Source organism: Rissa tridactyla, chromosome 4, assembly GCF_028500815.1.
Source record: "Rissa tridactyla isolate bRisTri1 chromosome 4, bRisTri1.patW.cur.20221130, whole genome shotgun sequence".
Taxonomy (NCBI): Eukaryota; Metazoa; Chordata; class Aves; order Charadriiformes; family Laridae; genus Rissa; species Rissa tridactyla.
In genome coordinates, this window is record NC_071469.1 from 66,555,436 (window position 1) to 66,569,393 (window position 13,958).

The 13,958-nt window shown below is 46.7% G+C and overlaps 1 protein-coding gene across 4 annotated transcripts; it reads right to left on the minus strand.

Annotated features, from left to right (window-relative positions):
• Positions 1–3,148: 3,148 nt before the first annotated feature.
• DACT1 (dishevelled binding antagonist of beta catenin 1) lies at positions 3,149–12,710 on the minus strand. Of its 4 annotated transcripts, none has more exons than XM_054200716.1 (4): positions 12,239–12,710; positions 9,944–10,076; positions 8,288–8,350; positions 3,149–5,792 (listed from the first exon to the last, which is right to left on the minus strand). In XM_054200716.1, exons 1-4 carry the CDS (start codon positions 12,581–12,583, stop codon positions 4,048–4,050), a joined length of 2,286 nt encoding a protein of 761 aa, XP_054056691.1. In that variant the 5' UTR covers positions 12,584–12,710; the 3' UTR covers positions 3,149–4,047. The 4 variants fall into 4 exon arrangements, with proteins under 4 accessions (XP_054056691.1, XP_054056689.1, XP_054056690.1 ...); XM_054200714.1 differs by having other exon boundaries at positions 3,149–5,906; XM_054200715.1 differs by having other exon boundaries at positions 8,195–8,350.
• Positions 12,711–13,958: the final 1,248 nt, after the last annotated feature.

Below are 13,958 nucleotides of genomic sequence, written 5' to 3' on the forward strand. Positions count from 1 at the left end.
AAACCAAGCTGGGGGATGGGAGCTTACCACTTGTCCCATTAAGGCTCTTGCAGGATTTGGCCAGATGGTTAAAGCACCTCACCAACTGGCAGTGCTGATAGTGGCCTTGATCATCTAGAGTACTGGAAGAAATGAGACAGAATCCCTCAGACGACTCTGCTTAGCCCAGTCCGACTTACCTATCTAGACATCAGACTGAAAAACCTCCTCTTTCAGCCTCTCCTGAAAATACATATGAATCAGAATCAGACCCTCCATTTATGGGGCTCTCCATTGACACCTTCCTTCAGACACAGCTGTCCAAATCCTTGCACGACATCGAATCTCTCATGACAAACATGATATCCACAAGAGGCGCCCCACACATTTGGGACGTCTAGGCACAATGCCAGGGCCTCTCTCTGGCCCCGCACACACCAGACACAGCTTGCTTCATGATCTGCTGACCCACAGCTGGTGGCTGGGGTTAGGGAGCAGAAGACAGACCCAAAAAGCCTGCTGGAAGGCAGACAGCACCTCATTGTGTGTGCAATGCTGATTCCTGCACTGGGAAAGATGGCACTTCAGAGATGTGCGGTGACACTATTTAACCTGAATCGCAAGGAATCCAGCTAAAGGGATCTGCTCTTGTTCTTCATGTTAAGCATATGTTTCTGTACTTTCCTGCACTCAAGTTACATACGGAGCATGGGGGTAGCTAATCCTAAACCTCCCCACCACAACCTGCCCCCACCTTGAAATAGGGCCCAGCGCATTGAAGACTAATATTCCCACTTCAAACTTCCAATGACTACCATAAACACTGGGGATAATTAAAACACAAACATTATGAAAAATACAGTGGCAAGGACTCAAGGCCGTGGAGCTGGAAAGCCAGGTATCTTAAAGAAGTGGCAGATAGATAACTGGTCTCCAAGATTAGATGTTTTTCAATCTAACGTTACAAATACTTACTTAGATGCATTTCCTAAATCAGAGTCAGAAAAGAGAATGTGTACCGTGTATTGGGACCATGTCAAGTACTTTTCCAGCACCGTTAAGATCTTTTATTTTAAAAAAAAAAAAAAAAAAAGGCAGGTGGGGATGAATGAAATGAAAAGAAAAATGAATGAAAGAAAAAATGAGCCCTGTTTAAAGAATTTTGGATGCTTACCTAAATTGTGTAAGAAAAGGAAAATTCCTTCCCCCAAATGAAAAGACTCGGATGCAATTAAGACGGAGATAGCATCAGCCCATTTCCCCACATGCTATTAAGCTTTTCAGCAAGAGTACTGCAGAACACAGTGGTTGCAGCTGATACAGCCTTAGTGATATTTAGGTGGTTATTTTCTTTTTTTTTTTTTTTACTTAATTATATAAAAAGAAACTATTCAGCAGCTCACTTGAAAACCAGCCTCCCTCACCTGGTGTGAGGCAACCTGCTATAGCACTGCCATTAAAAACTCATCATGCCAAAGCCACTGGTTGGTTTGTCTTCCCACCAGCAGCTCCTTTACAGCGAGAGACAGAGTACGCGTCTGAAGATCCTCTCTGCTACACCTTTGAGGAGATTTACAGGGATTTGCACGTTTTTCTCGCTCAAAGAGAGATTATGTAGCATGATTAAGAGATATTCTAGGAAAGAAACTACCAGCTTCGATAAGCTTCTTGACATTCCCTTTGTTTGATATAACACCCATCAGTTATTAACGGGAATGTATTAAGCTGCTGCTTAGCCTCAGTAATGCCATGTTTAATAGCAAACATTTCTTCTCTCCCCTCTCTACAGTGGCAGCCATTGTCCAGTAATTTTTCGATGAATTAATCTATATCAATATATATATATTTTTTTTATACATATATCTATAGAATGTGTCCCTCCATGTCTAAAGCAATGGGAGAGTTGACAGCAGCTAAGGCAAGTTACAGCTTTTCCTGTATCGTGGGAGAAGGACTTTCTGGGTCACTGAATCCAGAACCTTGTGACCATACTGTGAGACCCCTTATAGAAACCAACATTCGTCTATTAAAGAAAGGAAAAAATAATATGAGAGAGACGTTTTATAGGTAAGGATTCACTATACTGCAGATCAAAAAATAAAATTTGCCACTGTAGTACCACTGTCTCAGAAACTGCTCCCAGCAACATTTAATTCTGGGTGGCTCTCTCCTTCCCACGTTTGCAATGCAAGGAAACCTGTGAAAAAACTGCGCTGCCTTTCAGGTGGGTGACAGGCAGGAAGGACACAGAGGAACTACAAAGGAAGGTGTCTGCTCAGCAGATCTTGCTATGGAATGGACAAACTGCACACGTAACCCCTGAAATCGATACCAGTTACAGCTTCCACACCAGTTGTATGTCCACCGCTTTACTGATGCCAGAGCAGAAAATGAACCTGCAGAAACCAGCCCATCTTCTGGGCCTACTCCATCAGACGTGCATGCACCGTAAGCCTCCAGCCTTCCCACCAGGCAGCTTCAAAGCTGTTGCTGCAAAGGGAAGCAGTGCTGTCTACGGTTAGTTCCTTTCTCCTTTGCTGGCAAAGACTCACCTCCAGTCCTATAAGAAGAAAGAAACTAAGACAGAGACCAGTAGGTGACACGATTATCACTTCTTTCCATAACCTTGTGAGGGTTGTGATACAGTCAGTCACCATACCTAAACAGGGCATGAGGGACAGCAAGTCTATGCTCTCCTCCACCCAGACCAGCTCCCAGAACACGTTTACTGGACATTTCAGAGGGAAACCTTTTGTGTTACACAGAACTATTTGGTTACAGAAACCTACCGTCTGCCCCTGTGTTGTACCAACCAAAGTCTGCAAGCACCCTGACAGTGAGAAGGATTGATATTAATATTAATATTTTCATCTGCTCCACAACATGAGCTGCCCATAAGCAACAACCTGAAGATGCCTCTGAGCTCCTAAATCCCACCTTGCCCTTAAAAAAAGAATGCAACTTATGTGAAGAACAAGAGAAGCCATGACAATCTAGTTCCCTCAAAGCACAAGTCACATCCACAGCAACATTTTAAACTTGCTCCGTTTCCTGCATGGCTAAATGCAGCCAACACTATCAGGTCACATCAAAGAGACTTCTAAGTGGTGACAATGCCAATGTAAAACCATTCACTGGGTCTGCATCAATGTAACAAACTTTAAAAAAGTATTAAAACAGACTGTTTATTACAGCGTATGATGCGTTATATTAATTTACACAATGAGATATATATATAAACAACCATTGATGATGTACAGTAAATTGGACATCAACAGGAATATTAAAACTACTGATACTCATGCACGTGACATGCATACGTGTTTTTTTTTTCTTTTTCAAAAGCAGTTTTACACAATATACTGAAGTTACTAAGCCTTGGTCAGCTGCCCCAACAGTTTACTCCAAACACCACTGCCATCCGCAGCGGGACTCCCAGGATATCAGAGCAGAGTGCACTCCAGAGAAGGCCACTTAACCTTGGAGACAGATTGAACAGGAGCCCTTTCCTGCTGGGGGAAGGCTGGGGGATGACAGGGATGAGTTTCAAGAAGAGAATCAACCGGAAAAGAAAAAAAAAAAAAAAGGAAAATCCAAGACGCCAGACTACCAGGAGGAAGAAGTTCAAGATGTGGCAACAGAGCAGCAGAAAGGGACAAGCAAAAACATGAAGACCACCCACACTCCCTCCCCCTTATCCCCTAAAACCTCATGACCTTAAGCTGTCAATACTCTCTGTAAGACCCAGAACTGGAAAAACTAGGCAAGATCCATTTCCAGAAACATTAGCCTTTTTTCAAAGCCTTCTGATACCATGCACTGGAGGCTGTTCACCAGTCAAATGGCAGTGTTATGTTGTTATGTTTTTTAAAAAAATGAGTATACGGTCTTTTATTTCCACATAAAAGGCACTAGTATCCACCCAAGTTCTGAAGACGAGTGACATAATTTACCTCAAGCTTTAAATACTTGTATAAAAAAAAAAACAAAACAAAACCGTGGAAATATGTACACAAAAGCACCTTGCTTCTGAAAGCAGAAGCAGATACATTCCACCAAGTCACCTCACTAGACAGTTGTCATGAGCTTCAGGGAGCCCGACCGAAAGCGGAGGATTTTCTTCTTGAGGTTATGGGAGGCTTTGATTTTGACAAAGGCCTTTGCTGCATTTTCGTGCAGCTCCGGCGCTGTAACTGTTTGGATGGGGAGCGTCTGGACAAACTGAGACCAAATAAGGCCCCCGCTCTCATCAGAGTCGCTGGTGGTCGTGCTCTCCCCTACAAATTCTACCTCGCTCAGGCTCGACTCGCTGTCTCCAAAGCAGTTCGTCGTGTAGTTGCTCTGCTCGTCCTCGCTCGTGTCCACCACGGTGGAGTGGAACAAGGACTCGCACTCCGCCGAGTACTCCGAGTCGCTGGCCACATAGGTATACGGGCTGACATAGGGCAGGGGGACTTGCGAGTAGACCCCCACACCTTCCCGTCGGTTCCTCCTCACCCTCCGCAGGGCCTCCTCGTAGGAAATCTCTGCCGACGACTTCCACCGGCGGTAGTCGGCCCGCTTGTGTTTAGGCTTGGCCACCACAACCTCTCGGCCATGCCCGTGGGAGCGGACGGAGGATTTGTGCAGGCCAGTCTGCCGACTCTGGAGGCCTGACTCCAGCTGCAAGCCGCTGCCCCTCTTCCCCCGCGAGGAGGGCTTCTTCAGTTTCTTATTTGTATCCAACTCCTCAGGAAAGCGGCATTTCTTGCCAGCCAGCTTGGTTTTCTCCCGCAAGGTCTGCAAACTGTTTTCCAGCCCATTGGCAAGGTGGGGCCTGTGTTTCAGCGCGGAGCTTTTCAAAATCTTGACGTTTCGGGTGCCTTTGTGAAGCTTCACGCTTTGCTGCTGGGCTGGTATGTACTGGGCATTCACCAGCAACCCATCATCCAGGCTCTGGGAGGAAGAGCCCTCGCTTTTGAAATCCAGCGTGGGCCTCTCCTCGACAGCAGACGACGAGGAGTGAGTTGCCTGCAAGTTGCTCTTCTGCAGGACTTTTTTGGGAGGCTGGCTGACCCTGTTCTCCGGCTGCAGTACCACGGGCTTCCCTGGGCTCTCTTTGGGAGACACGGCAAAGAGCTGGCCATTCTCCTTGGGGACGTCCCCTGCTGCGGCCACTGCACTGGGGTTGAGCTCCACAGGCGCCAGTTTGACACCCCGTGGCAGGTGCTTGCTCTGAAGTTCACCTGCCACACCAGGCGGGAGAGCCGCTGGCAAAGGTGCCTTCCTACTCTCCAGCTGCTCGACAGCCGGCTCCCTCAGCCTCTGCTTTAATGGGGAGGGTGCCGTGTGGTCCAGAGCGGTGGTACCACCAGAAGGCAAGCATCCTTGCTTGGAGCTCTTCAGGTTCATGATGTTACTGTGAGCCACCACCCCTGCAGGCTGCCTGATGCACATGCTTCCATGCCTCAAGATCCCTTTGGTGGGATCAGCGTTGAGACTTGTCCTGGGTTTGTTAGTCCTTACCGCATGCGTCTTTTTCTGAACCAGGCTTAAGATGTAACTGTCTATCCTCTTGCTGGTGGAAGGGCATGGCGCCAGCCAGGAGTCTTGTGGGAGAAAGGTGTTGGTGCATTTTCCCGAGTCCGTTTCAGATCCAGCGCAAACATCGCTAATATTGCAACCAAGCTGCTCCTCTTCTTGCTGGGGGTTTTCACTCACAGGGAGAAGAAACATGGGACTCTGCACTGCTACTGCATGGAGTGGGCTGGGGTACCGGTAGATGTCATTTCCGTTTTTAGACACCAGATCACACTGGTACTTTGGATGTACATCTGCAACGACATCGAGGGAATTTGAGTGCGGTGTGGACAAATAGCGACAGACAGAGCCTGCAGTCTGGTCCTCATGCTGGCCTTCCTTATTATAGTCCATCCAGCCTATGAGATCTGAAAGGCATTTTAGAAGAGTTTAGAGAGCCTGCCAGGGACAGTTCTGCTATGTTTTTCATGTGCCATCAAGGACTCTGGTCCCATCTACCCATATGATGCAATGCTTATGCCACAGCAGAAACCTTGCAACCAGGGATGCCGTTTAAGCAATATAAAAGCATCACTATTCTTCCGTGGGTCTCTTTGTAACTGCATCTATGTAGGATTTGCCCCAATATGACCACATGGTTAAAAAACATAAAAATGACAGCCCTAATGAGAACATTTACTTTGGTTTCAAACCCATGTCTAGGTTGCTAACAGCTTCCTATTTTACTTCCAAGCCACCCAGAAGTCTGTAAGGGTCTCTTCTGTTTATATGCTACACAGGCACCTCTAAAACTCACTGTGGGCCTCAGCACGTATGAATTTTATATTTTACTTCACTAAATCCAATGGGAAACATAAAAAATGTAGACAAGACTGCAATGAATTCTCTCAGCTAATTGACAAATTTCACTTCCATATTTTTCAAGCATATCTTGGGTCAAAAAAATCCATATTTAATTTTGTTGTTGTTATTATTATAATTACTACTACTATTATCATCATAATTATTTTATAACAATGCTAATAACAGATGCTCCTTTTGAGCAATAAAGGGTTAAAGACTGGGAAATAGGCTCATCTTTCCACACAAGTACAAGGAGTGCAGGTCAATCCAGCTGACACCCTAGCTTTGGCTCTGCAAAGAGAGTTCTGTAAGAGAAATCCAGTGCATTTCAGGATGCATGAGTCAGATTTAATGGTTAAGGCACTTACTTGGGAGGTAAGTGATCTTAGTAGGGCTTCAATCCAAGCACCTAAGATTATTATTTTCTTAAGCTTATGGTGCCCCTGTCCTTCTTGGGTAGGGATACAATCTAAAAAATCCTTCTAGATCACTGTCAGTCAGTCCTGTTTTCTACCCTTGGGCTAGAAACTTCAGCCAGGCACTCAAATTCGAATGCTCAGTGCTCATCACTTATCTAAGGCTTATTTCAAAAGAGGTCTCACAGACGTTGATGAAATTGGCTGATAAAGATGGTGTTCCTGCGTGAACAGGAGAGGAAGAACTTGACAGTTTTCCCACTTTTCCTAAATTCTATGTCAGAGTCAGGAAATGTTGATAAAAACACTTCTTTGAAAAGTGCCAGTTTGTGAAATTTCATCTCTAAAAGTGAAACAGTATGAATAATGAGTTTTAGGTTTTTCTGATGTATACAGAAAAAAACAGCAATGCAATCTGCTGGAAATCCTTATGTATGTTTTTCCTTTTATGAATGGCTGATGAAGATCACATATACCTTACATCAAGGAGCATTAAATTACTTCAAGCTGCTCAAAGGAAAACTTACAGGACTTCTCAGCATCTCGGAATGAATGTATCCCAGGCTGTATTTTCCCACGTTAGAGTTAAAAGAACTTGAATTATTTTGTCTCCAATTCACAAACAAAAATCACTGTAAGTTAACTGTAAAGAGCAGAATGGAAATTGGAAATGCTATGGTTAGGAGTCTCCTCCACAGCCCAGAATGAACTAAGGCTTTTGAATCAGTACGGCTGCAACCAATAATACTTGATCACAAAAGTCCTACTGAAGTGTCCTTTCTGGACAACAGACCTCCTGTTAAACTGTCCCACACATTAAGGCTTGCATCTTCAGCCTGGCGTCAAAGGAAATTCAACAGCTCTCCGCCAAAAAGACAAAATACTTTTCCCTGTTCATGATGTCTATTTGTCTATACTACATAAATGTAGTATGACACACCACAACGTGGTCACCTAGGGGTTGAGGACAATCAGAACTGACAAAATGACTGCTACAAACAGACTGACGTGCACCCTGACCTTCTAAAGCTTGCTCCCCGCTCTGTCACTTTAATGAGGACATGGCTGTTGAGGTATCTTTCGTTATTGCTATTTAGTAAAAATGCTTTTCTAAAGGAAACCATAAGAAATCAGCTGACTAATGTGTTTGTGTGTATAGGTACCGCTGCCCTCTACTGGGTAAAGCAGCTGTCATATTTTCACATCTTATTTTCATGTGATTACAGTGACGTATTCACATGAAAGGCTGGAGTAGTGGAGGGCAAACAGTCCTGTCTCGTGACCCATGTATGTGATAGGCACTGGAATCTTTTCAGAGCACAATACATCAAATGAAAGGAAGAAGGGTTAATCCAACCCAGATACTCCTGAGGCAGTATTTCCAAAGCCAAAGCCACCTCCTGGAGTATGATGTATTCGACCTGCTTTTACTATACCTGCAGATTTAGGGCGTCCATCTGAGATATTCAGTGTTGCCTCCAAAGGGCTGCAAAAGCAAGTGCTAGAATGGCAACTGGATAAACACTCACTGAAGACAGAGTTAGATGAATTGGAGAGCGATCCTGAAGCTCCATCACTCAGCTCATAAAACCCTATAAAAATAAGAGTTTGGATTTATATTAGTTATGTCTGTACAAAGTTACCATTTGTGTCTCTAGAAAGGCAGTCAAGCTCATGTTTATGTTGGCTTACTCTATTGCAATTAGTTATGGGATTTCACTCAGTCACCCAAAAACCTGCACAATTTAGTAATATCCTTATTGGTATGAAGGATTCCGTTTAAAAGTAAAGAAATTAGAAGTAAAAAAGTAGAACTTTATTTAGCATATGAAATTTTGAACTTTTTTTTTAACCTTTACAGGGGTTGGGGTTTTAACCTTTACAGGGGTTTTCAGATTTCAGCAAGAAGGATCCAGGCTGCGTTTGACACCCCATTAATTTAATAGTGTATTATACTTCCAAGATAAACTCTCCAGCTACTAATGAACTACAAAATTTTTACCAAGTTCTGAGCCCAATGCTATCCATTATTTTCATCAAAGTTTTGGAGACAAACAGTGGATGACAGGAAAGAATAAAATGGTAAATAATGTGCAGACATGGAAAAATTTATTTCTTGGTAAACTGGGTCTACTCAAGAAAAATACGACATATCGCAATCAAGGTTTAAATTTAGAAAAAAGGAATGCAGGGCATGTCTACAGAATAGGGATGCACTGTGGAAAACAATAATCCCGAAAAGGACTTAGTCAGCGTGGAAAAGCAGCTCAATCAAGCTTAATGATATGGCAAAAAAAGCTAATGAGATTGTTGGATGTACAAAGAGACTAATGAATAGCAATAGGGAAATGACTTCAGCAGTCTATACAGCACTGGCAAGAAAGACATTGGAAAAGTATACCTAGTCCTCGACTCCAGCACACTTAAAACAAAGCTAAAAAATTGGAAAGGGGCCATAAAGCTATTCAAGAGCTTGGAAAAATGCCTTAAAACAAATGACTTACTGAACTTGACCTGTTTAGCTCATCAAAAAAGTCAGGAAATATACTGTATAGCACCTCCAAGAGGAGAAAAAGCTGGGAACTAGAAAAGATCTCAGTCTATAGGACAAAAACATATAAAAAAAATCAGGGATGGAACAAGTCAAATTCAGATTAGAAATTAGCAATGGTTTTTACGTTTGCAACTTGGAGGATTCTCCACTTTGTAGTGTCTTCAGAACAAGTCTAGATGCCTCTAGGAAAGCTTCCTCATAAATACCACTTACTGGCTTCAACACAGTTAGAATGGGATGAAATTAAACATATGTGGTATTAAGTTGTTTGATTCAATGTTCCCTTCTGGCTGTAAGATCAATTTTGACATCTTCCTCCTGCTTGCTGGTGCTTCCTTTCACCATTTTTTCTGCAGCCTCCTTATATGCAAGAGAATTAGAACTTTTTGAACTAATTTGTGGGTGGAAAAAAAAAATGCCCCAAACACTAAAAATCTAATTGAGCTTGAAATGCTCCTCTGAATATGTTTTCTACAAACAGCAACCTTTCCAGTGGAAGGTACTTTGCTAGTAGACTTAATTATCAGAATGTGAACATGCTATAGAAATTTACTGTTGTAGCACTGAAAACTACAGTCAGTTTAAGTCCAGGTACCAAGGGAGGCTCCATTTTGCTGAATATTGGCTTTACCTGAACTTGGACGACTGTCTGTCTCAAGGTGTTCATCAGTCGTTTTTTCCACGTCCAGGCGGAGATCACTTATTTGCTTATCTAGCTCTTGTAACTGATTTAGCAGGCCGGCGTCCCTCCTCCTCAAGCAGTTCTGGAAAACAAGAAGACAATCAACATCAGCTCCTTCGGTGGGGCAGACCTGAAGGGGTTCCAAAGACAATCACCCTTCTCCATCCGAGCGTCATGGAAATATTTTGTCTATATTTTTCTATAAAGAAAAAAAAACCTAAAACCAAATCAGAAGAAAGCCCTGAAATTCTAGATACTCTGGATAAAAACTTAATGGAAGAATTATGCAGGCACTTCATTCCGGTCTCTTCCAAGCAGTTCTACCTAGGGAGCACGCTCCACAATTTCGGAAGACCAACATGCTATGTTGGCAAAGCACTCCTTTGCAGGACCCCAGCTGTGACAACAAAGCTGATATGGTCAAACCAGACCTGTGCACATGAAACGGGCTACTTCAGTGAAAGGACAGCTTTGCCAGTGTAATAGGGGACGTTCACCACCACAGTGACTTCACCACCACAGTGACGTTAGTCAAAGATCACATCTGTTCACACAATGGGATGAAACAGCTCTGCCAACAAGTGTCTGAAGTGTGGGAACCGCCTTGTTCGCCTGCACATTATGAACTTACAGTCTCCTATATAGACAGCAAGATTCTCAGGGCTGGGATCATGGCCCTTTTATTAGTTTTGCTGTACAGCAGGAAGGAAGAGGAATTGTTCCTCTTCTCCCATTACAATTGTATAAAATTGCTGTGAGATGAATTTTAGGGCTATTTATGAAGGTAATTTGATGGCATTAAATAAGCAATAAGAAATTATTTTGTAAGGCACTCATTAACCCCTGGTCAATGCAATCAGTTTCCCTGCGTGTATTATAATGTTGCTTATTCATCATCTCTTCAGCTTCATACCCTGGAATTGTTCCCTGGCTTTGGGGAAAGTGGGGGAGGCAGGGGGAAGGTTTATCTTTTGTGGGGTTTTTTTAAGTGCATCATTTGATTAGTGCCCAGTGGTGCTCTGATAACGCTCAGCACAAAGAGTTTTGATGCTCATAACTGGACTAGTTTTAAATCCATTAAATCAAGGACAACCTTTCCCCTAGGATGGGCCAGTCCTCAGGCAAGGGCAAAGTAAATGCTAATAGCATTAGGGAGGCTGTTTGAAGATGTGCTGGCATTTCACACCATCCTTGGAGAACCAAAGGAGCGATCCCAAGCCTTCTCCCACATTTCTGACGGCAGCCAGGAGCCGGCTGGGAGCCAGACTGGCAGAGGTGATAGGTTCAGGAGGTAACTCACTGCAAAACCCACTGCCACCAGTGTCCCCCCTCCCCCAGCAAGCATGGCATCTGGTTCCAATCTGCAATGTCAAGTGCACAATTTAAAGTGCTACTACAAATCCCCGGGGGTTTTTTGAGTAATGATTCCCTGGTCCTTCACTACGTCTCTTCGGCAGCCAGCCCCCTTCTCAGCAGTGAAATAATTTATTTTTATCTTTTCAAGAAGGAAATAATCAGAAATTAACTGCACCAAAAGGCTAACAAGAATAAAAAAAAAAGGTGGGCAGGAATGGAGGGTTTGGGGAAAAGAAGAAATCAGGCAAATAAATCACGCAGTCGAACTTCTCCCTGGGTGAAAGCAAATGCTGAGCTGTGCACAAAGACCGCCAGGCACAGCTGTATGCTATTTTCATTGAAAAATGATCTGCTGCTTCATGCCGCCCTCCATCTCTTCCCACATCAGCTACAAAGTGCGTCCTTCAACAAAAGCATCCCTTATTTTAAGGGCCTGATCCTGCCCGTGCCGCAGCGCTCGTTACTCCCTCTCAGGGTTGCGGCCCAGGAGCTCGCTCCCAACTTCCATTCAAGGCAACGGCAGCGCCTTTCTCGCCTTGAATGGAAGTCGGACCGCCGACCTGGCTCGGGAAACCGCCAGGGAACGGTGCGGCCACGAGCGAAACGCCGGCAAAACCCGGCCGCCACCGATTTGCCACCGCTTCGCCGCAGCCCACGGAGGCCCGTCCGTCCCCCGGCAGACGCCGCTCCCCGCCTCACCTGCACGCCCGGCCGGGACGCCGTGCCGGCGTGACAGCGGCGTGGGCATGCACCCTCCGGGGGACCGCGGAGGGGCGAGCCACCCGCGGCTCACACCGCCCCGCAGGGACGGCGTACCGGCGCGCGTCCCCCGGGCGCCCCACGCCCGCGTCCCCGGCGACCCCCACCCCCAGGCCGCCCCCCGCTCACCAGCTGCCTCCGCAGGAGGAGAATGTTCTCCTCCAGGAACTTCTCCTCCAGGCTGCGCGGCGGCGGACCCTCGCCCGGCGCTTCCCCGCGGCCGGTTCCCTGCGCCCCGGGCGCGGCGCCCGCCGGCCGCCGCAGCAGGAGGCTCTTCACCAGCAGCTCCTGCCGCTGCCTCAGGTACTCCAGCTCGCCCAGCCCGGCCAGCGTGGCCTCCAGCCGCTCCCGGGTGCGCTGCCGCTCCGCGTCCGCTTCGCCCTTCTCCCGCCAACGCGCATCGGGCTCCCGCGGCCCCCCCGCCTGTCCCGGCCCCGCCGCCGGAGCGGCGGCTGCCGCGGGGCTCGCCTTCATGGCAGGGGAGGGGTCGCCCACCGCTGACAGGCCCTGGCCGCGGGGGGCCAAGCGCCGCCGAGCCCCGCGATACCGCCGCCGCCGCGGTCGCGAATGGGCCGCGGGGCGCCCGGCTCCCTCCCCGCCTGCCGCGGCCCCGCGACCGCCTCTCCTCCCCTCCCTTCCCTCCCTCCCTCCCTTCCGCCCTTCCCACCCGGCGGCGGCTCCACGCCCGCGGTCCCCTTCCTCCTCCTCCTCCGCCTCCTCCTACTCCCGCCCAGCGCCTCCATCGTCCCCCAGCGCGGAGCCCGGCGCGGTGGGGGAGGCGGGCGTGCTGTCCGCTGACCGCTCCAAAAACTCCCGCGGGAGCCCACGCGCGGCGTAGTCACGGGCCATCGGCAGCACGTTGTGGTGCCGTGTCGCTCGTCCGGCCCGGCGCCGAAACCGGAGCATAAATGATGCGTCTGGGAAGAAAACATGCTGGCACGAAGGGATGAGGATGTAAGGACAGGGTAGGGAAAGGTGGAAAGCAGAGGAGAACGTGGCAGCAGCAGGGTGCTGGCCGTGGCGGAGGCACGAGGATCAAAGCCCTAGAGGGGTGCTGCTTCAAAGCCCTTTTGAGTCCACTAGGCAAAAAAAGCCATAATGAAGTGAGCTTCATAACAGCATGTAGACTAATTGCAGTAAGGGATCTGCAATTAGGTTTTCAATTGGCACGTAGTGGAAAGTGGTGTGGGGGGGTGGAATGGAGATGTTGAAGAAAAAAAGAAAAATGTTAGTATTGAAATAGTGCAAAACCCAAGCTCCAGATGATGTTCTGGGGGGAAGGATGGAAGAGGAAGAAGAAAGCATTGAGCGAGCCCTTCACAATATGGGGTTTGTTTGGAAAGATGTGAGCCAGCCATACAGCAGCTCTCACGGACATTATGAGCACAATGAAATGCTCTTTCTTGCTCTCCCTCTGTTCCGCAGAATATTATGAGTGTTCGTGGTACTGAAAGGTCTCAGATGAAATTAGTCTCCCCAGTCCGCTGCTGTTTACAGCAGACGATGTGTTGCAGTGTGCTGTACACCTGCTTTATCTGTTGTAGGTGTTGGTCCTTATTCCAATAGCCTGCAGCTGACACAGATCATTATTTCACAGTCTTTTTAAACCAAAATAAAGTGCTTTCTATAAAGGAGCTTTCTAAAAAGGAATCCCATCCTGCAGCTTATAACCAGCCCTTGGTCCCTCCCAGATGCTGGCCCAAATGTAGGTGAGGCCACACGCATCAGCTCAGAGAATGGTCAAAGATAAAACTAGCTCCATTTCATTTTGCTTTTGATCTCTTCCCAGACCTGGTTCACCACACAGCCGTATCAACACAGTGCATCTATATTGATATTTTAGTTTGGA